General features: G+C 37.1%; 1 protein-coding gene and 1 pseudogene across 1 annotated transcript in view; both read right to left on the bottom strand.

Annotated features, from left to right (window-relative positions):
• LOC110194215 (olfactory receptor 2Z1-like) overlaps positions 1-9,297 on the bottom strand; it is a 32,912-nt gene extending 23,615 nt beyond the window's left edge. Inside the window, exons 1-2 of the mRNA XM_020966408.1 lie at positions 9,291-9,297; positions 5,711-5,771 (exon numbers count right to left, since the gene is read on the bottom strand). Of these exons, the coding sequence (XP_020822067.1) occupies positions 5,711-5,771; positions 9,291-9,297 (68 nt within the window). The remainder of the gene's footprint in view (positions 1-5,710; positions 5,772-9,290) is intronic.
• A 3,283-nt stretch (positions 9,298-12,580) lies between these two features.
• On the bottom strand, positions 12,581-13,476 carry LOC110194216 (olfactory receptor 2T2-like; annotated as a pseudogene).
• Positions 13,477-23,993: the final 10,517 nt, after the last annotated feature.

Below are 23,993 nucleotides of genomic sequence, written 5' to 3'. Positions count from 1 at the left end.
AGGTCTCTGGGTTGATGGGGTGATGATAACTGATGACAGAGAAACATAGAGATGAGAAGGGAGAGGAGAAATACCAAATATAGCAAATAGATAGTGATACCTAAGAAAAATGGTGAAATAATAAAACAACTCCACCAACAGTGCTTTAGTATACCTTTTTCCTCACACCCCTTCAGTTTGCTTGTGATTTTCCTTTTCCATCATCTTAGTCAATCTGATAGGTATGAAGTCATACCTCAGAGCTGCTTTAATTCACATTTCTCTTATTGTTGGTGATTTAAAACATTTTTTCACTTTATTATTGGCAGTTTTTGGTTTCAGTTGTATTGAGAGGAAGGAATAACCACATGAGTCACTACAGAAGGCTTTATTGGAGGTGCATTGACACCATCACCAGAGGTCAGTGGTGGATTTAAACAAAGTTCAGAGGTCAGAAGAGCAAGCAGCAAAACCTATAGGAAGGAATAGGGAAGGGGATAAAAAGGAAATTCATGGAACATGTCCGACTCAGGGAGTTAGGCAATTACCTGTGGGAAGGAAGAGTTGATTCCAGGACTTCAGCTGAGGGTAGGAGACAACCATGCTGAAAATGGACTGGCAGTGATTGCTCCTCTAACTAGGGTTTCGAGTAGAGTTTTGATAGGGATCTTCAAGCATATTCTTGCCCATCTACACTGTGTATGGGAAGGAAAGGGGGAAGTGAGGCAGGGCAGGGGCTGCTGTCTTTCAGTGCAAAGTAAGTGGAGCCTACCAAATATTGTGACCTTGGCCATCTTGGGTGGTGATGGCATTGTATCAAAAAAAAAAAGGGGGTAGGGAATATCAGGGATGGGGAATCTGCATTCTTAAGGCCACGTGTAGCCCTCTAGGTCCTCAAGTATGGCCCTTTGACTGAATCCAAACTTCACAGAATAAAATAATAAAATATTTGACAATACAATAAAATTATATAATAATTGATAAAAGGATTTGTTCTGTAAAAGTTCGACTCAGTCAAAAGCACCCAAGGACCTAGAATGCCACATGTGGCCCTGAAGCCTAGGTTCCACACCCCTAGACTCTTATCAGATACACAATTAGGGAATACTAAAGCTTAGGAATTGTGGTAAGGGGAGGGTTTCAGGAAGGGGAAGTATTCATCAAGCCAGCTAGTGTTTCCAGAACAAATCAAACATTACTAGTCAGAGTTACAAGATGGACCCCAGGACACAAATGGAGTCTAAGAAACAAAAGGATCACACAGAAATGCATATTTCCATTACATACCCACTAAGAGTGGGTGTTCCCCAAGGCTCTGACCAGGGCTCTTCTTCTTTTCTCCTTCTATACTATTTCATTTGGTAATCTCATCACCTCCCATAGATTCAATTAGGATCTCTATACTGATGACTCCCAAATTTATTTTTCCAACCCTAACCTCTTTCCAACTTTGAGTCTCACATCTTCAACTACCTATTGGTCATCTTAAACCTGATGTCCAATAGACATTTTAAACTTATTGGCAGCAAAAAGTCTTACCAAGAAATCCATGAAGCTATTGTTTGAACCAGGAAGAACTTTTATTAACAACCTCGCCAGACCTGACCAGACCGGGTGTTCTGCATGTGTCAGACAGATACACAGCTTTTTGTTCCCTATTCCTGATTTGAATTTCCCTCCCCTGTTTCCCCATTGGCTGGGTACATTGGCTTGGGACCTAGGCTGCATCCACTTTTGCTTTTATTTGGGAACAATCCTTTTGATACCTAACCTGTGGAACATGTGGTTGGGGATGTTCCTTCTGTATATCACTTAATCAGAGGCTGGGTGCCTGCATGACAGCGTTGGAGTCAGTTTAATCTGGGAGGGAATGTGAGAAATAATTTTTTATTTCCACAAAAGTCAAGTGGAACCTAAGGAATGTAGTCTGGGGGCTAGGTGGAAGGTGAATAAGGGAAGCCATAAATTAGAATAAAAAAACACTGTTGGTGGGTGAATAGACCAACAGGGGGAAAACCAGTTCTGAGGTTAGTTATACATTAACATCAAAAGGGGTGTTCCGGAGTAAGGATGGGGATCTCGAATTGTAGGGAGGGAGAGATGTAATTGAAGGCAGAGACTCATGTGGGAAAATTAGGTGCTTTGGATAGGCTTTAACCTCTATTGTATCCAGCAAATGGGAAATAGGAGAAGGAAATTCGAATGGGGAATAGGGAATATAAGGTGTGCATCTGTGTACACATGTGCTGTCACATGCATGCTCTCACACATATGCACCTCCCGGCCTCCCCAATTATACAAATTTCATCATATAACATTTCTAAAGATGTATATAAATAAAATTAATGCATATGGAATCATATATTTAGGGCTAGAAGGGCCTAAAAATTCATGTAGTTCAATATCTTCATTTTACAGATGAGAAAGCTAAGGACTGGAGAGGTTGGGTAGTCTGAGAGTAAGTGGTAACTCAGTCATGGATTCAGGTTTTTCTTGTGACTCTAAATTCATTGATGCAAGTTCAGTATTCTACTGCACCACATGGCCCTCCCTTGAATAAAAAGAAAAAAAGGGTAGATATAGGAAAAATTTCTTTTCAATAAAGATTATACATTATGACCAAGTGGAATTTTTACTAGGATGCGGCCACAGTTTAACATAAGGAAAACTATTAACATAATTGATTACATCAATAATAAAAGTTAAAAAAATAATATGCTTATATCAATAGATACAGAAAAACATATTTGATAAAGTACAGCAGTCATTTCTATTAAAAACACTTGAAAGTATAGATATAAATGGATTTTTTCCTTAAATCGATAAATGGGATAGGCTAGAAGCATTCTCAGTAAGATCAGCTGTAAGAAGACAAGGATGCCCACTATCTCCAATATTATTTAATATTGTATTGGAAAGGTTAGCCATAGAAATAGGAAAAGAAAAGCAAATAGAAGCAATTGGAATAGGGAACAAGGTAGTAAAACTGTATCTTTTGAAGATGATATGATGATATACGTGAAAAATCCCAGAGCCTCAACTAAAAAGTTAGTTGAAACAATGAATAATTTTAGTAAAGTAGCAGGATATAGCGTAAATCCACATAAATTTTCAACATTCTTATTTTTCACAAACAAAACCCTGCAAGAGATAGTAAGAGATACCCTGTTTAAAATAACTCTAGACAGTATAAAATACCTGGGAGTATGCCTGCCAAAACAAACCCAGGAACTACGTAAACAAAATTATAAAAAAAAATTATACAAATGAAATCAGATCTAAATACTCAGAGAAATATTAATTGTTCATGGTAGGCAGGGCCAATGTAATAAAAATGATAATTTTACTTTAATTTATATATTCAATGCCATCCTAATTAAATTACCAAACAATTTGTTGAATTAGAAAAAATAACAAAATTTATTTGGAAGAATAAAAGTCAAGAATATCAAAGGAAATAATGAAAAAAAAGGAAAAGAAGGAGGTTTAGCAGTACCAGATTTTAAACTATATTATAAGGTGACAATTATCAGAACTACCTGATACTGGCTAAGAAATAGAAAAGTAGATCAATGGAACAGAGTAACATATAATTTACAGCAGCAAATAAATATAATAACCTTGTATTTGACAAGTGTAAAGACTTAAGACTTTGGGATAAGAATTTGTTATTTGGTAAAAATTGTTGGGAAAACTAGAAAGTAATCTGGTAGAAACTGGGTATAGATCAAAATCTTACACTATTTACTAAGATAAGGACAAAATAGATAAATGGTTTAGATATAAAGAGAGATACTGCAAGAAAATTTGAAGAACATGGAACATATTACTTATCAGACTTAAGGATATGTGAACTATATATGAATAAACAAGAGATAGAGAGCAGAATGAGGTGTAAATTGGATAATTTCAATTACATTAAATTAAAAAGGTTTTGCACATATAAAACAAATGAATCCAAGATGAGAAGGAAAGAAGAAAATTGAAAAAAAAATTATGGATAGTTTCTCAGATATATCTGATACATATATAAGAGTATGAGTCATTCTCCAACTGATAAGTGGTCAAAGGATATAAACAGGCTGTTTTCCAATGAAGAAATCAGTACAATTTATAGTCATATGAAGAAATGCTCCAAATCATTATTGATTAGACATGCAAATTAAAACAAAATGAAGATATCATTTTATTCATATCAATTGGCTAAAATGATTGATGGTGAAAACACTAAATGTTAGAAAGGATGTGGAAAAAGTGGGACCCCAATTCATTGTTGGTAGAACTGCAAACTGATCCAACCATTTTGGAGAGCAATCTGGAATTATGCCCCAAGAGTTATTAAATTGCCTGTCCTGCAAATCCAGCAATACTGCTACTAGGTCTTTTTCCTAAGATGATTAGGGAAAAAGGAAAAGAACCTATATGTTCTAAAATGTTTACAACAGCTCTTTTTGTGGTGGCAAAGAACTGGAAATTGGGGGGATGCCTGTCAGTTGGGGAATGGCTGAACAAATTGTGGTATATGATTTTGTTGGAATACTCCTGTGCTATAAGAAATGATGAGCTCAATGATCTTAGAAAAAACATGGAAAGACTTGCATGAAATAATAAAGAATGAAATAGCAGAAACAAGAGATATACATACAATAATAGTAATATTGTTTTAAGAATTACTTTGAGTGAATAAGTAATTTTGACTATTATAAATACCCAAATTAACTACATAGGACATAGAAGGAAGATTCTATCTGCATCCAAAGAAAGAACTGATAAATAGAAGTATGTATAGAATTATTACACACGTGTGTGTGTGTGTGTGTGTGTGTGTGTGTGTATGTATGTATTTGTGTCTAATGGTAGACATTTTTGGGGGGAAGAAAAAAAGAAGAAATTTACATGATAACTTTATTATATACTTAAAAGGAATAGCAAATGTTATGCAATAGACCAGTTTCATGTTCAATGTTTTTTTTTTATCATACTATGTTACAGAAATGTTTGTTTTATTCCATAAATTAAAAAAAAAGTAGGCATCTCTAAGAAAACTTCAACTCTGAATTTCTACCAAGGATCAACAAAAGCTGCCATTTCTCAACATACAATCAAACAATATGAATAACATTATAAAAGAAGAAATGTAAACTATCACCAAGGATCTAAAACATTCAAAATCATGAATAGTCTGACAAATTCAAGTTAAAAGAATTTAATATCATGGTGTTTATTAAATTAGCAAAGATGAAAATTCAATGTTAGAAAAATGGTACAAACATAGGCATACTAGTTGAAAGATGGCGAGGTTGTGAATTGATCCAAACATTAAAAAAAAAAATTTTAATTATGAAAGAAAAGCTATTAATTTTTTAAATGCTTTTCCAGCAATCTCACTACCGAACATTCCTAATTCTTAACAGCAATACAGACTTGCTGCTGGGGTCAGCAGAGCTGGGCCTCTCATTCTCTCCTTTTAAAGAGGCCCCATGGCTCTGGACCCATGCACTTGGTGAAGGTTCGGAGTCCTAGGAGAGCTTGTCTCTTAAGGAGAACAGTCAAACTCTTCCTTGAAATCTTGGGCTTTTTACATGCTCACAACACCAAAGCCCAGAGAAAACCACTTAAAGCTTAAAATTTGGCTCATGTCTTGGGTCTTCCCAAAAGGGAACATATTAGGTATAAGATAGCTATCTATTTTCTTCACACAAACTAAATGATTAAAACACAAAAGACTCACATGTGCACATTGACATCAAGCAATGACATAATTCCCATTATAATTTCCTGCGAGATTGATACTAAAAAAATCAAAATATGAGACAATTTGTGAGACTGATGAATTGGCATTTCACTTTTACCTTGCTTGTTAACTGTCCCTAAAGGCAAATTAGTTTTGCCAGGCCAGGCCAAGAGTTTGGCTCTTTTTCCTACTGATCATTACAGTAGTAGCTACAGGGCTCTTTTTCTGAATGTCAGCCAGCATGGGCTAAGGAACCTAGGAAATCTAGGCAGCCACTGAGAAGTCTATTTTGATTTCCTATGGAGGGAAAGAAACACAGCAGAAAAAGCAGTCACAGCCCAGAGGCCCAAGATTAAGTTCTCTTAATTCTATATTCAAAAGCCACTATAACTGATAAGAGTGAGGGAGGGTTCTTCTTCCCTTCAAGGGAAGAGGAGTGAATGAGAGGGTGAAAGGGAGAGAGAGAGAGAGAGAGAGAGAGAGAGAGAGAGAGAGAGAGAGAGAGAGAGAGAGAGAGAGATTTTTTAGACAACTCTCAAATTCTGTAAATTATAAGAAAAAAAAACAGGTGTCAATCTACTTTGGTGGAGGAAGTTCCTCACTAAGAACTCCCAACACCAATGAAATCATAGATTTAATTAAAAAAAAATTGTTGGGAGCCTATATGCCTAATCAGGCATCTGAAGCAATGTTTTGAATTACCTGTCTAATACCCATTTTTCTTCTAGCAAGGCAGAATTACTTGCCTTGATCTCTATCTATCTGTCTATCTATCTATCTATCTATCTATCTATCTATCTATCTATCTATCTATCTAATTCAACTCTATCTATTATACCACGTCTTAACAGAGAGTGGTCCCTATCAGCTCATATTGACCTAATTGAGAAAGGGGCAGCAACTGTTTGATTCAAAATTGCTTTGTCCCTTGGAAGTTGACAGGAAGAATCTCACTGATTTTTTGAATTTTCAAAACTTGAAATACAAAAGACTTTATCTTAAATTCTTAAGAGAATTAAACTGAAACAACTGTGCTCCAAGAAAGAAAAATGACTGCAAGTATCTAACCTGATTACCTTCTGAAGTCTTTCCCTTGATCTTGCTGTTCCAAAACCTTTCCTTCTTACCTCAACTTCTTTTAACCCTAACTTTTCCCCTGGCTTCTAGTAGTGGATTTTACCTTCTACTTTACTTAGAAAAGAGATGCCACATGAGTACTCTTTCCTTCCCGATTTTACATCTCAAAATGTTACTACCTCATATACCATTTTACTCTTCTTTGCTTCAGTCTCCAATAAAGAGATAGGACTTCCATTTGCCAAAAATCTCAGGACCTTAGCTTTAGAACTAAAAAAGGACTATAAAGTTCAAACATTTAGCCCAACCCCCTCATTTTACAACATTATACATGTATCCTTGATCCCACTCCCTCTAAGTGTCTTTTGCTAGACATCTATAGATGTATAGTTATGTCCCTTCAACCACGAGTTTTTCCCCAAAACTCTATCTTGAGACTCTTCTTTCTTCTCTAACCCATTCCTTTGGTGATCTGACTCTCAAATATACATATTCAGCCATAATCTCCCTCTCTCCCTGGAGTGCCAGTCTTCCATCATAAACTGTCTACCTTGAATATATCAAGAAGTGAACCTATTATTTTCACTCTGAGATCTATCCCTCTTCCAACCTTACATATTTTTCTTGGGGGAGGCAGATGCCCATTTGGTGAAAGCCTGAAGGATTCCTTTTACCACCACACCTATAACCATAATTTCCCCACAGTAATTTGTAAAGCTGCCTCCAATAATGAACCTATTCCTATACAGGCACACCTCAGAAATATTGAGGATTCAGCTGTGGTTGTTACTGTTGTTGAGCCATTTTAAATTGTGTCTGACTCTTCATGATCCCTTTTTGGGGTTTTCTTGGCAAAGATACTGGAGTGGCTTGCTATTTCTTTCTCCAGATCATTTTACAGATGAGGAACTGAGGCAAATAAGATTAAATGACTTGTTCAGGATCAAACAGCCAGTAAGTGTCTGAGGCCAGATTTGCATGAAGATAAGTCTTCTTGATTCCAAGCCCAGTGCCACCTAACTTCCATAAAGCAGATTCTAGGCAACCGCAATAAAGTAAATATCTTGGTAAAGCTAGTCACACAAATTTTTTAGTTTCCCAGTGCATATGAAAGTTATATTTACACTATACTGTAATCTATTAAGTATGCAATAGTAGGATGTCTAAAAAAAACAATGTACATATCTTAATTAAAAACATTTTATTGTTAAAAATTCAATCATTTGAGCCTTCAGAAAGTTGTAATTTTTTTTTTTTGCTGGTATAGGGTCTTGCCTCAATGTTGAAAGTTGCTGACTGATCAAGGTGGTGGTTGCTGAAGGCTGGGGTGGCTGAGACAATTTCTTAAAATAAGAGAACAATAAAGTTTGCTAAGTTGATTAACTATTTTGTTTGTGCACTTAGAGGCCATTGTAGGGTTATTAGTAGGCCTAATTTCATTATTGGTATGTCTCAGAGAATAGAAAGGCCCAAGGAGAGGAAGAAAGATGAAGGAACGACCAGTAGGTGGAGCAGTCAGAACACATACTACATTTATTATGTTTGCCATCTTATATGGGCAGTTTGTGGTAGCCCAAAATAATTTCAATAGTAACATGAAAGATCACTGATCACTGATCATAGATCACCATAACAGATATAATAATAATGAGAAAGCTTAAAATATTGTGAGAATTACCAAAATGTGACACAGAGGCATGCTGTTGGAAAAATGTCACTGACAGACTTGATCTATGCAAGGTTGCCACAAATTTTCAATTTGTGAAAAACACAATATTGGTGAAGCACAATAACACATGGCATGCCTGTAACATTTTCAGGGATTGATGAAATATACCCAGGACGTTTTTGAGGTGGTGAGTGCTCAGTTTGTAACAGAACTTCATTTTTTTTTTTTGTTGGGGTTATAGTGCCCCTGTAACAATTAATGTAAACCAGGGGCACTGGGGAACCTGTGTGAATTTACATGCTTATTGTGTCATGACCAATGTAAGATTACTTCTATGTGTGGCCTCCACTCTTCTTCAATCTACCTTATTCTTGGGGAGTCTTAGTGCAACACCTAGTCCCTTATGGGTTCAGGCAGCTTCCAGGCAGCAGGCGCGTGGTACATTGTTTTTGTCCCCTTCTTTGTGTCTGGGGCCTTAGATTCTTCTGAAGGGGCTGATGGAATATTTCTCATACACTGCTGACTGGGTTTCAGCATTCTCTAACTCTTTCCTAACACTGTATTACGTTGTTTATTTACTTCTCATAGTACTCCAGCCCATATCTAGTCAAGTGATATTTATTTCCTAGTTAACCCTCTTTGGCCCCTCTGCTGCTAAAGTCTTTTCTGACTTCTGTTGTATGGGTCTTAATCTGGAGTGGTTTAGGTCTTAAATCTCAGCCAACTTAGCCAATGCTTTCCAAAAGTCATAGACTGATGCCCATACCAGAGGACCTAAAACAGCTTACAGGGGCTAACTTCAGAAGTTTGTTCATTTCAGCTGTAACATACTCGACATCATGCCCATGGAACTTAAGGCATATATAGCAGTTTGCAAAGCCATCTCTCTAGCCCTGGGCTTCCTACACTCTCCTCCATGAAGTCTGTTCTACTGGCATGCCAGTAGGGTCTGGCCAAGTGTCCTACAGGCATTAATAATCCAATCTAATGAGGAATGATTCCCCAGAATTCCTCTTATGCCATGCAATCTCTATCAGAAGGCTGAGTGTGTGTGATATTCCTCATTTTTTAGTCTTAGACCTTGATTTTACCTGCTTCATTATTCAAAAACTGAACCATTCACCCAGGAATGGATTCCTTAATTTTTGATGGAATCTGAATACTAAATCTATCCTTGGTTACTAAATCTTAGCTTACTATATCTAAGGCTCATAACATGTTGTACTGAGCATGGTGGTCCTTGATCATTACCCATACTCCTCCACTTTGTCTAGCTTTCTAAAAATACTGGTCTAATTTGGTATGATTGTAGGGGGTCTGCATCCTCTGTCTGTCCTTCAGTCTTAGATGCTACCTCCCACTTCTCATTTAAATCAATTTCTTCTAGGATTCATGTCTCCATATCCCAATTCTTAGGTGTTACAAGAATTCTAATGTTAACTTTTGGCATTTGGTGCCCTCTAGCCCTTTTAAAATGACATGCTAACATAGATAACTACTTTTTGCCTCTTTCGCTCTTTTCAATCAGATTCAGAAGGATATCTTTAATAATTGGGAGGTGGTAATTCACATATCTCTTTTTAGTCCTTGTTTTTTTTTTTTTCAAACTCATACACCTGAGCTTCAGCAGCTAGTTTTGCTCTGTGACATAACAACAAACAGTGGCCAAGCTACTTTGGCAATTGCTGTTCTAACCTCTTTGCCAACCACAGGCAATTTTATCCCAGCTAGCAGGGTACTCAGCCTTTATAGAGGTTTAAGAGTGTCTCAGACATTCTAAGTAGCTCCACATGAGCATAGTACTCATGCTACCAACACACATGATTCCACAGATGGCTGTCTGCGGATCTCCCCAGTATTTTCCTATCTTTCCCAGACCATTTCCTGGGAATCCTGCTAACTACAGTAACTATTGTGGACCAGAACACTGAAGTGCCCAGTTGTATCTGCTTGTGATGTAGGAATTATGAGGAAAGAAGCGCACAAAGCCCAAGTGATTGGTGAAAGCTTTCTCAGGGGATTTATTTACAAATGACTCCAGTGTACTTTGTGATGGATGGCAAGCAGGGAAGCATAAGTCTTTGCAGGGGCTTTATCCTCAAACTATGTGTTTTACTAAAATTGCTTAAGGAGTTGATTGAGTAAAAGTAAGCTGTGTTGGATCTGAATGATTTACGGAGTAGAATTCTCTTGTGGTAAATTTTATCTTGAAAAAACTAGACTACCTATGAAGCATAAGTGAACTTGGCTGTGGCTACAACCCTTGAAGAACTAAGTTTTACCTTTTAAATGTATGCAGGTGACAGTCAATAAACATTTATTAAACAACTATTATGTGCCAGGCACTGTGCTAAGCCTGGATGATACAAAGAGAGGCAAAAGACAGTTCTTGTCCTTAAGGAGCTCATAATCTAATGGGAGAGACAAAAAGACAACAGTTACATACAAACAAACTATATACAGGACAAAGAGGAAATAATTAAAAGAGGTAAGGTACTAGAAATAAGAGGAATTGGAAAAAGTGAGATTTTAATTGGGACCAAAAGGAAGCCAGGAAGCCTGTAGGCAGAGATAGGGTTGGGGTGGAGGGAGAGTATTCCAGGTATGGAAGACAGGCAGATAAATGCCAGAACTGAGAGATGGAGTCTTCTTCACAGAATAGCAAGAAAGGTTCGTGTCACTGTATCAAAGCATACATGGTGGGGAGGGAATGTAAAGCACAAGAAAACTGGAAGGATCTAAGAAGTTATGAAGGGCCTTGAATGCCAAAACAGGGGAATTTTTATTTAATTCTGGAGGTGATAGAGAGCCACTGGAGTTTATAGAGTATGCCAATGACATAGTCAGACTGGCACTTAAGGAAAATCGCTTTGGCAGCTGAATGGAACCTAGATTATAGTACGGAAATATTTGTGGCAGAGAGACCAACCAGCAGGCTATGGCAATAATCTGGGTGTGAGATGATGAGGGTTTGCACCAGGGTGGTGGCAATTTTAAAACAGAGAATGGGGCCTATTTGAGAGATGTTACAAAGGTGAAATCTATAGGCTTTGGCAAGATGTTGGATATGAGGGGGAGGTTGAGTAAGAGAAAGTGTGGAGTTGAGGATGGCATGTAGATTGCAAGCCTGGGAGACTGGAAGGATTACTATCTCAGGAGAAATAGGGAAATTTGGAAGTAGGAAGAAATTTTTGGGAAAGATAAGAAGCTTAGTTTAGAACATGAATTTAAAATGTTTACTGAATGTCTGGTTTGGAGTATCTGAAAGGCAGTTGAAGATGTAAGACTGGAGGTTAGAAGAGAGTTTAAGACTAGATCTGTTGATTTAAGAATCATCAAATATAGAAGATAATTAAATCCATGGAAGCTAATGAGATCACCAAGAGAAGAAACAGAGAACGAGAAGAGAAGAGAACCCTGGACAAAACTCTGGGGGGCACTGGTTAGAGGGAGGGATCTGAATGAGGATTCAGCAAAGAGATAGAGAAGGAGCAGTCAAATATGTTGGATGAGAACAAGGAGAGACTAGTGTCCCAAAAAGCTAGAGACTATAAAATATCAAGGAGAATAAGGTGTTTGACAGTGTCAGAGCTACAAGGAGGTCAAGAATGAGAACTGAGGAAGGCCATTGGATTTGGCAATTAGAAAATCATTGGTAACTTTGGAGAGAGCAGTTTTGGTGGAATGATGAAGTCAGAAGCTGTATTACAGGAAATTAAGAAGAGAATTAAAGGAGAGGAATTGGACAGCACCTATTAGAATGCCTTCCCAGGGAATTTAACTTCAAAGGGCAGAAAAGATAGAAGATGATGGTAGTGGGAATGGATGGATGAAGTGAAGATTTTTGAGCATGGGTGAGACATAGGCATGTTGGTAGGTAGTAGAAAGCCAGTAGACAGGGAGAGATTGAAGCTAAGTGAGAGATGACAACAATATTTTAGTGATAAAATCCTTGAGCAACCTAGATTTCATTAAATGCAATGTTTCCAAATCATTAAACATTTTATTGAGAAAATGCTTGACATTATTCCTGAGTTAGGTGTTCACAATTTCATAAATTACTTCCTAGATAAATCCCTCACTTGAATTTTCTGGGAAGAAGCACATTTTCTTAATACTTTTTAAAGAGCTGCTGACACATCTTTATTCCTTAGGCTGTATATCACAGGCTGACATAGAAGTAAGAATGGTGTAAAAAGCTGGAACTATTTTGTCTTTTTCTGGTGTGTGAAGGAGTGGGGCAAGACATTAGAATAGAAAGCAGCCCCATAGAAAATACTGACTACTATTATGTGGGAACAGCAGGTGGCTAAGGCTTTGTGTTTACCTTCAGAAGAATTCATCTGAGAGGCAGTAACCAAGATCCTGATATAAGAAAAAGAGGTAAGGGATATGGGAATGATGAGCATCAGGACACAACAGGCATACATAAGGGTCTCATATAGAGATGTGTCTGCACATGACAGCTTTAGCACAGCAGGAATCTCACAGAAAAAGTGGTTGATCTTTCATGAGCCACAATAAAGAAAAGTCATAGTGACAGGGGTTAACATAAAGCCATCGAGGGATCCACCAATCCAGGACCCCACTACCATAAGCAAACAGACCCTATGGTTCATTAAGAGAGGATAATGGAGGGGGTTACAAACAGCTACATAGCGATCATAGGCCATGAGACCCAAGAAGAAGGCTTCACTCCCAAAGTCAGGTAAAGGAAGATCTGAACTGCACAGCCCAAAAAGGAAATGTTCTTTTCCCTGGATAGAAGGTCTGCCAAAATCTTAGGAACAGTGATGCAGATGTAGACAGTGTCCATGATAGAGAGTTGACCAAGTAAAAAGTACATGGGCGTATGAAGCCTGGAGTCCACATTGACAAGGAGAATCATGGTCACATTGGCCATTACAGCCACCACAAAGATAGATAAGATGACAGTGAAGATCAAGCCAGGAAATGTGGGATTGGTGAAGAGTCCCAAAAAAATAAAGTCAGTGGAATTCTGATATAGTGTTTCCATTTCCTTGCCAAATTACCTAGAGTTTTAAGGAGGCAAAGTTGGTTATTTGGTTACCAAGCATTCACAGAGTACATCTCATAAGGACATTATTGTTTATCTAGAGAGGATGGGATACTAAAGAATTATTTCTTACATAACTTTATGGACATGGGTTGCCCTAATATTTGCTCTGTAAATATTCCTCACAGGAAGTTCATGGGTGTATACACACACACACACACACACACACACACACACACACACACACGGAACACATTTGAGTTTCCTTTGGATAATTTGGGATGAATTCTACTCTAGAAAGTCATTTCCTGACATCATTAGAAATATAACTGGGTTCTTTGAAAATAGACTTTTGGAGTTCTGGTTGCAACCTTTGTGTTTGTTATCATGAATAACACACACACACACACACACAAACATGTATTTATATAAGTATATGCATGCACATTCACAGCTGTGTATACAGGATGTTCTAAAAAGCCTTGATACAGTTTTAATAACTTAAACACAAATTGAGGTTTAGCCCAGATTTTTATTTACAAACCTGTTAGTAGCTGGAATTTTAGATTTTGAAATGTACATTTTTAAATAAACTGAAAACATAGTTTTTCTAAAGTACTACAAATGTTGATTAAGAGGGCTTTGCTATAAGCAAGCAAATTGAAAGGGAATGGGTAGGGAGAAATCTACCCTACCTATCAAGCTGTTTATCACAGAAATGAATTCTAATACATAAATAACATCAGATATGCCCAGTAATTCGAAGAACATAAAATTCAAGAAAGGAACTATTAATTGAAACCACGGATATCCGTAAATAAATGTACAAGGGGTACCTAGGTGACACATTGGATACAGCACTGGCCCTGGAGTGAGGAGGACCTGAGTTCAAATATGGCCTCAGACACCTAACACTTACTAGCTGTAAGACTGTGGGCAACTCACTTAACCCCAATTGCCTCCCCTCCAAAATCCCTCAAAAAACCATAAATAAATATACAGAATATAGGTAATATGCAAAATGAATTAAGGATGCAAAAATAAGAAGGCAAATAGGCATCATTAATAGGATAGGATTCATAATCAGTATATAGCTCTGTAAATACTCAGCTTTTTCAAAGGGAATATAAAACTTTAGGTAAAGGATAGAAGGAAGAATAGCAATGTTTATTAAGATATATTCAGATGAGGAAATTCAGGAATTAGAAGGGCATATATGCTATAGAAAATTTGCATAAGGATTAAGAAAGTGAGAAATTTTAAAAAATTATTGTGGAAATACACTACAGACCACATGGAACAAAATAAGAAATAAACCAAATAGTTCAGAAAGTGAGAAATGACCATAGATAGCAAGGAAATCTAGATTAATTCTAGGAAGCAAGCTAGATTTAGGAAGAGGAGATTTCAAAGGTTTCAGAGGAAAGATAAGTAGCATCTCATGGCATAAATTTTGCAATATAAGTCAGACCAAGAGGGATGTGAATCTTTGAAGAATGAAATTTTGAATACACAAAAAGAATTCCAATGAGAGATTAAAATAGTATTTAACTTAAGAGAATGGTGTTAATGTACAGAAAACTCATAAATCGACTTAGATTTTAAAAAGATAAATATAGCATATTGTACCCAGTACAGGAAACAGAGAATGAACATAACAGTATGGCAGCATATTGTAGGAATAACATATCAGGAATGCTAAAGTTCAGAATTACCCGAGGCTAGTGAAGAAAGTTAAGGGCTTCAAAAACAGATTTTGAGAGCTGCATTGAGAAAAAGGAGCATCAAATAGGAAGGATGCTTAGATTCGTGGGCAAATGATAACTCATGATAAAATGAAGATAGAATGTCTAATTCTTACTTTGCTTCTTTTCTCGGCCAAAGAGAATGAATGACCTTTTGACTTAAAAAGACAGAGTGAAAATGGGTAATCTATAAGATCAGTACAAAGGTATCATGAAAGAAACTACCTGCCCTCACATCACTTGTCTAAAATGGACTTTAGTTTGTGGAAACTGAAATAACTCTTGGATGTTATGACTGAGTCACTAAAAATGATTATTGAAAGACTGTGGAGAACAGGGGAAGTGCTACAAGACTGAAAAAGGATATATGTTCTCATTTTCAAAATAAAAAAGACAATTTCAGCTGTAAACTATAGGCCAATGAGTTTGACTTTGATTCTTAGTGAGATCGTAGAATGGTTACTTACTATCTTGAAAAGGAAATGGTAATCACAAAGTGCCATGACTTCAGCAAGGTCATACCAGATTAACCTCATTTCTTTTTCAGGCTGGCTTATTATTTTAGTAAATTGGGCAGATGCTATATGGTTTTTTTAAAAATATTTTAGAGAAACATTTGACAAAATATGCCAACATATTCTTGTCAAAATGTGGTGACATTTGAGCTGCATGGTAATCCAATTAGATGGTTAGTGGCTAGACTTAGAGTTAATGGGTTGATGTTAATTTGGAAGATGGGTTCTTAGAGATCTGTGATTAGTCTTCTGCTATTTAACTATTTTTTTCAGTGACTTGGAAGAAGGCATAGATGGCATCATTATCAAGTTTACAGAATGTCAAAAAGCTAAGAGAGTTTCCTAATACTCTAAATGACAGTCAAAAACTAAAAAGTTCTTGACAGATAAGGACAAAAAATAGGACCTAATGAAAGTCAGTTTAGACTGATGAATGCAAAGTTTCATGCTCCTTCAAAAGAATGAATTCACAAGTTTAAGAAGGAGGAGATATGGTTTGATTTCAGTTTTTCTGAAAAAAAAATCTACTGTTTGTCAATAAAAGGTACTGGCTCCATATGAATCAATAAAGTTATATAGCAGACAAAAATTTAATGTGATCCTAGGCTGTCTTAAGGCAGGCATAGTGTCTATGAATAAGTAATTGATTGTAGTGCTATATTGTGCCCTGATAAGATTACATCTGGAATATTGAATTCTCTTCTAGAGGTCACATTTTATGGAGGTCTTTGATAGGCTATAGATTATTCTGATGGAAATTAGAAGGATGACAGGTATGGGGGACAATTAAAGGAATCTGTAATGTTTATTCTGGAGAAGACTCAGAGGGAACATGACAGCTACCCTCTATTTTTAGAGTTATCAAGTAGTGAGTCAGATTATACTTATTCTCCTTTTGCCCTGAGAGTAGAATTAGGAGCAATGAGAAGAAAGTGAAAAGTACAATTTAAGCTCATTACCAGATCCTCTATTTAAGGAGGGTGCCCAGGGCAGCCACTTCATAACATTCTACCTGGCCATAGAACTTCATTATGTCCCACACTGGGCACTCTCCTTGTTCCCTTTCACCATGATTTTTTGCTTCTTCTTGTGCATTGTCTTTCCCCAATAGATTGTGAGTTCCTTGAAGATAGAAAATATTTTTTGTCTTTTCTATATCCCCAGTACTTAGCACTATATCTGACACATAGTAAGAACTGTGTTTATTGAGGGGAAGAGGTGACATATTTACCCTAAATGTAATCAATCAGCAAGAATAAACTCATTAACATCAGCAATACATCCTACTATGTAAAAAACTCTCTGCTTGTTTTTTGACAAAGCTATTACTGCTACAACTAATGACTTCAATTACTACTGCCACCACCACCACCACCACCACCAGCAGCACCTACTACTACTACTACTACTACTACTACTACTTTAAAAGAATAACCACTTATATTTTTATATAATAAGTAAAGGTTTTTAAAACACTTTCTTCATGACAACTCTGTGAGGTGGCTTAGTGCCAGTGAAACCATCCCCTTTTCTACAGGTGAGAAAATATTCTCAGAAAAGTTTAGTGACTTATTAATGGTCACATAACTCATCTTGAACCAGTAGACCTATCAAAAATAGTACTACTGTCTAGGTTCCTTTTCCTCAGATCCAATGCCTTTCCCATTATTTGTACTCTTATAAAAAGATAGATAAAACTGCTATAGCCCTCAAAGAGCTTATAATCCACTAATAAGGGTGAGAAAAATATACAAACAACCACAAGAAAAGCCGGTATGTGAAGCATGCAGTGAAATATCCAAAATACTATAGAAACACACAAGAGGAATGGAGCATATTAGTTTGAAGAATTCATGCAAGGTTATGGAGGAGTTAGCACTTTAATCAGGCCTTAGAGGCTGGGTAGGATTCCAACTGTCAGAAATGGAGGAGGCGGTAGAAAATTCCAGAGAAGAGAACAGCATAAATGAATAGCACAGAAGCAGAAATAAGTACATATACATATGTGGTGACTATACATTTTCTAAGACAGTCTTGACTTATGAAAATAAAGTATATATTTAACCAGACTTTGAAAACACATATCATTTGACAGATGATGTATGTGTCTTTATTTTTAGTTCAGAAAATATATTCACCATTTATATATGTGGGAGAAAATGAGGGACTACCTTGACTGGATTTAAAGTTAAGTCATGAGAATAAAGATAGACAGAAGTATAAAAATATAGATTGAGGCCAGATTGTAGAAAGCCTTGAATGCTAACTTAAGGAACTTAAAATTTGTTTAGTATGCAAGAGAGAGACATTGAAGGATTGTGAGGAGTGAAATGATGTGTTGAAAATCACTTTTGGTATATAATCTGGTAGAGTTATATAGGTTGGATTAAAGTAGATAGAAGCAGCATGTAATAATGAATAGACTATGAACTTAGACTCAGGAAGACCTGAGGCCAAATCTGACTTCCAACATTAGTTGTGTGGTAGTGGATGAACCGCTTAATCTTATTGAACCCCAAATTTCCCACTTGTAAAATTGGGATGATACCTGTAGTATCTACTTAACATGGTTGTGGTGAAGTTGAGATAAATGAGATAAAAATGACATAAAATGAGATAAAAAATAATTTTAAGCCATAAAAGTATGATACAAATGTCAGATATTTTTACTATTATTATTACTGATGGAGTGGAGAGAAACAGGAGGCATACAAACAGAAATCTATTATAGTAGTTCAGAAAATGGGATAGTGCCAATAAGAATGGAAACATAGGGAAAGAGATAAAACAAAGGTGGAATTAATCAAAAGGATTTCTTAACTGAATGGACATGAGAAGCATGAAAGATGGAAATCAGGATAAAATTAGATTAGAATGGTAAGTCTGTTTTGGACCACGTTTAACATGCAGTTCAGGGGGACCTCCAAGTGGTGACATAAGATAATAGGTTTACAGTTGAAGGGAACCTTAATGGGTACTAGTGTAGTGGTGTCAAACTCAAATACAAATGAAGTCCACCAAACCATACGTAAGGATCCTTACAAAATGTCTATTGACTTAGTTTTAAAATGTAGTATTATCTATTTCCAATTAAGTTTTAATCTTATTCAGGTCATACTCAAAAGTGTTGTGGGCTGCACTGGGCCATGTGTTTAACCCTTCTGATCTAGTCCAACCTCATATTACAGATCAGGAAATAGACCCAGAAAGGTGAAATGATTTGCCCAAGGTCACATAGTGGACAGGCCAGAATTTGAAACTAAAGTTCTGTTTCTTTAAATCCCATACTCTGCATTGTGCCATCATGCTGCATCAGTAGTTAATGTGGAATTGAACCTACAGAAAAGAGATAGATTTTGACAGGCAGTGCTGTGTGATAGAAAGAGGCTGTACAAGGTACACTTGGGTTAGATTTCTGACTTAATACTTACAATGCTATATGCCTTTATAAAAGTGATACATTTTCCCTGAACCTCAGTTTGCTCATAAGTAAGATTGAAATATTAAGACATGTATCGTCTCCCTTGCATGATTGTTATTATGAAGATCAAATGAGTTTACACACACACACACACACACACACACACACACACACACACATATAAAATATATACATGTATATAATATACAGTCGGGGAGAGGAGAGAATCGAACTGGCCCGAGGTGACATTGTGAATGAATAGTTCAGGGATGGTTTTTTATAGATATACACTAGCTTGGCTAATTGGTTTCTGGATACATGATATGGTACAATGGCAAGAGCACTGATTAGAACTCAGATGACTTGGATTCAAATTCTTCTTCTGCCACTTATTTCTCTGCACCCTTGAGCAAGTCACTTCAGTTTTCTGGACTTCACTTTCTTCAGCTGTAAAATAACTATATGGCATAGAATGGCCCCTAGGGTCCTCTCCAGCTTTAATTCTATGATCTTGACACTCCTACTAAGGAATACTATTAGTGTGGGAAGAAGTACTGATGGACAGCATTGGTTGTGAGGATACATTATTCAAGGCCAAATACAGATGCTCCTTCCTTTAGCAAGTCTTTAGCTACATCAATCCACACTGTTTTCTCAGTTCTTTGAACTTCTTATATTTTCCCTTATAATTAGAATAAGGGAAATTTTTCATGTGCTAGAAATGAGAAGGGTTCTCACCAAATTCTCATCTGGACAAAAATATCTGCACACATTTTTGTCTAAATACAGATAAAGAAATAGATAGATGCAGATGTATAGAGTTATATATCTATATAGAGAGATATAGATAGCTATAGCTATAGGGATATATCTATGTAGATTTAGCTAAATACCTGACTTACCTGGGATTCACAGTAACTGTTCTTTCTTCTGGACAAAATAGGTAGGTAGATAGATGACAGATGATAGATCTGTATAGAGAGATTTATCTATATGTGTATATATATAAGTATGTATATAATCTTCATTTAGATCTATCTATGTACCTATCTATCTATCTATCTATCTATCTATCTATCTGTCTATCTGTCTATCTTGTCCAGAAGGAAGAACAGATAATCTGCAATCCAGATCAGCAGTAGCTCCTCCTGGCATACTCAAGATGAAGTAATGAATCTCAGAAGCAACATACCTATAGTTGGATATCGTACTATCTGGATCTAACCACAGTCTAGGTCTCTATCATAAGGCAGCAGAGTCTAAATCCCAACTGTATGAAACTAAAAAGAGAGGGGAAATGGTTTAAGTAATATTGTCTGAATGTTGGTCAATGTTCAACCCAAAGCTTTTCTCTAATATTGGATAGCTGTCATCATTGCTTGATTCCCACAGGAGTAATCTCCCCAGTTAGCAATTAACATGAAATTAATCAATTCACTTTGCACATTATAACAAAGTTTAGTTAAACCCTCAATACTTTATTTTTTGTATCCCATCAATGAAAAAGTTACTTAATGAAGGGTACATTCTTGTCCCAGATTTTTTCCTTTTTGTTCCTTGTTCCTTTTCATCACAAAGATCTTTTGGAAACTTTTGATTCCTCCTTAATTAGGACATGAATAGAGAAATGGAGCCAGAATGGAGGACAACATTTTCTTTTCTTTTCTTTTCTTTTTTTTGGCTAGGCAATGGGGTTAAGTGACTTGCCCAGGGTCACACAGCTAGTAAGTGTTATTTATGTGTCTGAGGCTGGATTTGAACTCAGGTACTCCTGAATCCAAAGCTGGTGCTCTATCCACTGCGCCACCTAGCTGCCCCAAGGATAACATTCTCTGAGAGAGAATGCAAGAACAGGATCCTCAAGGGACTACAGAGTTTGCATCAAACTTCTTGAGAGTTGAACAAAAGAAAATAAAGTTTCTCCTATACTGAGGTTTAAATAATTTGTGTTTCCCTTTCTGTGAGTGACAGAAGTTACATGCATTAAACCAGAATGGAAATATCTCTATTTTTTAAATCTCTGTGACAGAGCTGTATTCACCCACAGTTGGCTTAAACCTTCCTTTATGTATTATATAGAAGGTAGTAGGATGTGACTAATTAATTAATGAGCTTCAGAGAGTGTGGTTTATAATGTGGCCAACAACTCACTGATGAAACCAGAGAGCATGTTGTAGTTTTTCCCAATGCCTTCAATTTCCCTCTCTGATCATTAAAGGGGTTCTGACTAAAATTTGAGTAACCTACTCCACCAAGCTAATAGATCAGGTCCTTGGTAGCTTCTAGTTGACCTCTCCTCTGATCACATTTAGATATGACCTGTCTGCTCTGTCTCTAGGTTTCACAAGATCATTCTAGGATTTTTTTTGTTCATCTCAGGTTGTGGAAGCTTTAGAGGAGGAAGCTGAAGAGGGAGCAGGTATTTGTTCTAAAAGGAATTACTATATGGATGCACATATTTTGTCAGTTGAGATCCAGTAAGGCTTATTGGAAAAAGATGAGTAGAGGTGGTTGGTGACCTCCTGAGACAACTATGTGTTGACCTAATAAGAATGATTGCTGTCTTCTGGTGGCATATGGCCAAGAACAATATAGAAAACCATTTATGATTCACATGAGGAAAAAAAAATAAAGAGGTATTGCAAAAAAAAAAAGTTCTTGGATGAGAAACTAAAGAACTTAGAAGCACAGATGATATTTTCAGAATTGCTTTACATTAAAGTTAAGAGCTTCAGAAGATAGAGCTGAGAAGTAAAGATCTCATTAAAAAAAGGGTATCTGAGGATGGGATTTGAATTTCTGAGCTACCACTCAAAAATTTAGGAATCAGTAGCTCCTGGTGAGATATAGGGTACAACTAACAAGGGTTGGTAAGAATGTATTTGGCTTACAAATCCAATCAAAAGGTTTCTAAACTTGGAAGGGAAATAAAGATGGTGAGTTCACATAGAATTGATACTCTTTCCACATGACATTGTATTGGTTGCAGCAAACTCTGAAATACTGAGCCACTGTTGGAGGAGACCTCTGACCACTCCAAAGAATTTGGCCTGATTGTATGTGTGTGTATATATATAGTATGTACATATATATGTGTGAGAAGTAAGAAACAATTACATTTCCAGATAAGGAAATTGAGAGAAAAGGTAGCTCTAGGTCAGAGGTTCTAGAATGGCTAAAAGTGGATGAAACTGGTTGTTTGGCTAAAGAGGCTGGAAGTAGGACAGATGTTAAGCTTTACTTAAAGTGAGCGTGAGTAATGGGCTCATTAATACTAACTTCTCCACCCAGAGGGGAATAATAGCACACACCTAGGCACATTCTATATGTTAACAGGAAGAGAAACATGTTAAGGAGTAATATGAAGTGGGAGTATCAGGAAGATTATAACCTGGGTGAGGAGGGACCAATCCTGGCTCTGAAGGGAGGGACAAGAAGGAATTAACCACATAAAAGGCTTGCCCTGGCTTTTGTTGTTTGTGTGTGTGTGTGTGTGTGTGTGTGTGTGTCCCCTTTTGGGGTACCACAGACACCTGCTTCTTGCAAGAATCATAAGTAAATATCTCCTTTGCTCACTTCAGTTTGTTTTATTTCTTAAGGGAGGGTAAAACTCTGCGTAGTATGTTTCTAGGGGAGCAGTGAATTGTGGCTGCATGCTAGGGCTAAACCCCCAACCCTACCAAGGAGTGACTGAACCCCATTTCTCACATATGTGTATATATGTATATATACATACACCCATATCACCAAGTAGATAAAAATTCTATTGTGCAGATTATTAAGTAGGGGTCTGCTTCCAGTGTGGAGAATGTACTGTCCCAAGCTTCAGGGGTTTTGTGCAGTTGTTTTCAGAGATACTTCTAGGCACCTGTAAGTTTTCAGTTTTTCCAAAGTGCTATGATCAGGGTGTTTACTCCTTTCCTGGCATATGCACTGGTCTATGAGTGACCACAAGCACTCTTTTCTGTCTTGGAGCTGTGAGGAGGATTTGCTCTCTTACCACCACTACAAGCTCCACCACGCCAGCACTCCTCCTTGCCCCAGGACTGCCACTCAGAACTGTGCCCCAGACCCAAGCACAGGCAAAACAAGAGAATCCTGCACCTCCAAAGAGATCCCTACAATCCCCCTCTGATCTGCCACTCAATTCCCCCTCAGTCTGTGGGCCAGAAGCTCAGGAGGCAGCTGCCACCTTGGGGCCACACACCTTCTCTCCTACCTCAGACACAGGCTTTTCTTACTGACCTTCTAATTGTCTTTGGTGTTCGTGTGTTTAGAAGTCTGGAAACCACCACAGCTGCCCGTGATTCAGTTCTCTGAGGCCTGCTCCAGGTTCACTGAGGCCTGCACACCCACAACAACACTCCCTGTCCAGCATGATATACCTTACCAATCAACCATCCAGGCTGTCTTAGGTTGTAAATTTGTTTCACTCTGTCTTTTTGTAGGTTCTGCTGCTTTAGAATTTGTTTACAGCCATTTTTTATAAGTATTTGGAGGAGTTTGGGGGAGAGCTCAAGCAAGTCACTCCTTTCACTCTGCCATCTTGGCTTCGACGCTCTATTGTCTAGATTATAACATGAATTTGCGTGACAATCTTATAGAATGCATCCATATGCGTATCTAGGACAAATAGACCATGAATTGGACTTGGAGTTGAACAGGAAGAAGACGGGATTTGAACCTGATTCCAGGCCTGGTGCTGTGTCCACTAAACCACCTCGCTGCCGTTAAAAAAAAAAAGTAACACAGTTTCTATTGTTGTTGCTGTTCAGTTGTTTTGGTCATATGCAACTCTTTGTAACCCGATTTGGGTTTTCTTAGCAAAGATACTGG

Source organism: Phascolarctos cinereus, unplaced genomic scaffold, assembly GCF_003287225.1.
Source record: "Phascolarctos cinereus isolate Bilbo 61053 unplaced genomic scaffold, phaCin_HiC Scaffold_5;HRSCAF=322, whole genome shotgun sequence".
Classification (NCBI taxonomy): Eukaryota; Metazoa; Chordata; class Mammalia; order Diprotodontia; family Phascolarctidae; genus Phascolarctos; species Phascolarctos cinereus.
Note: the sequence above shows the minus strand (reverse complement) of the source record. Positions and strands in the feature narration are given on the sequence as shown.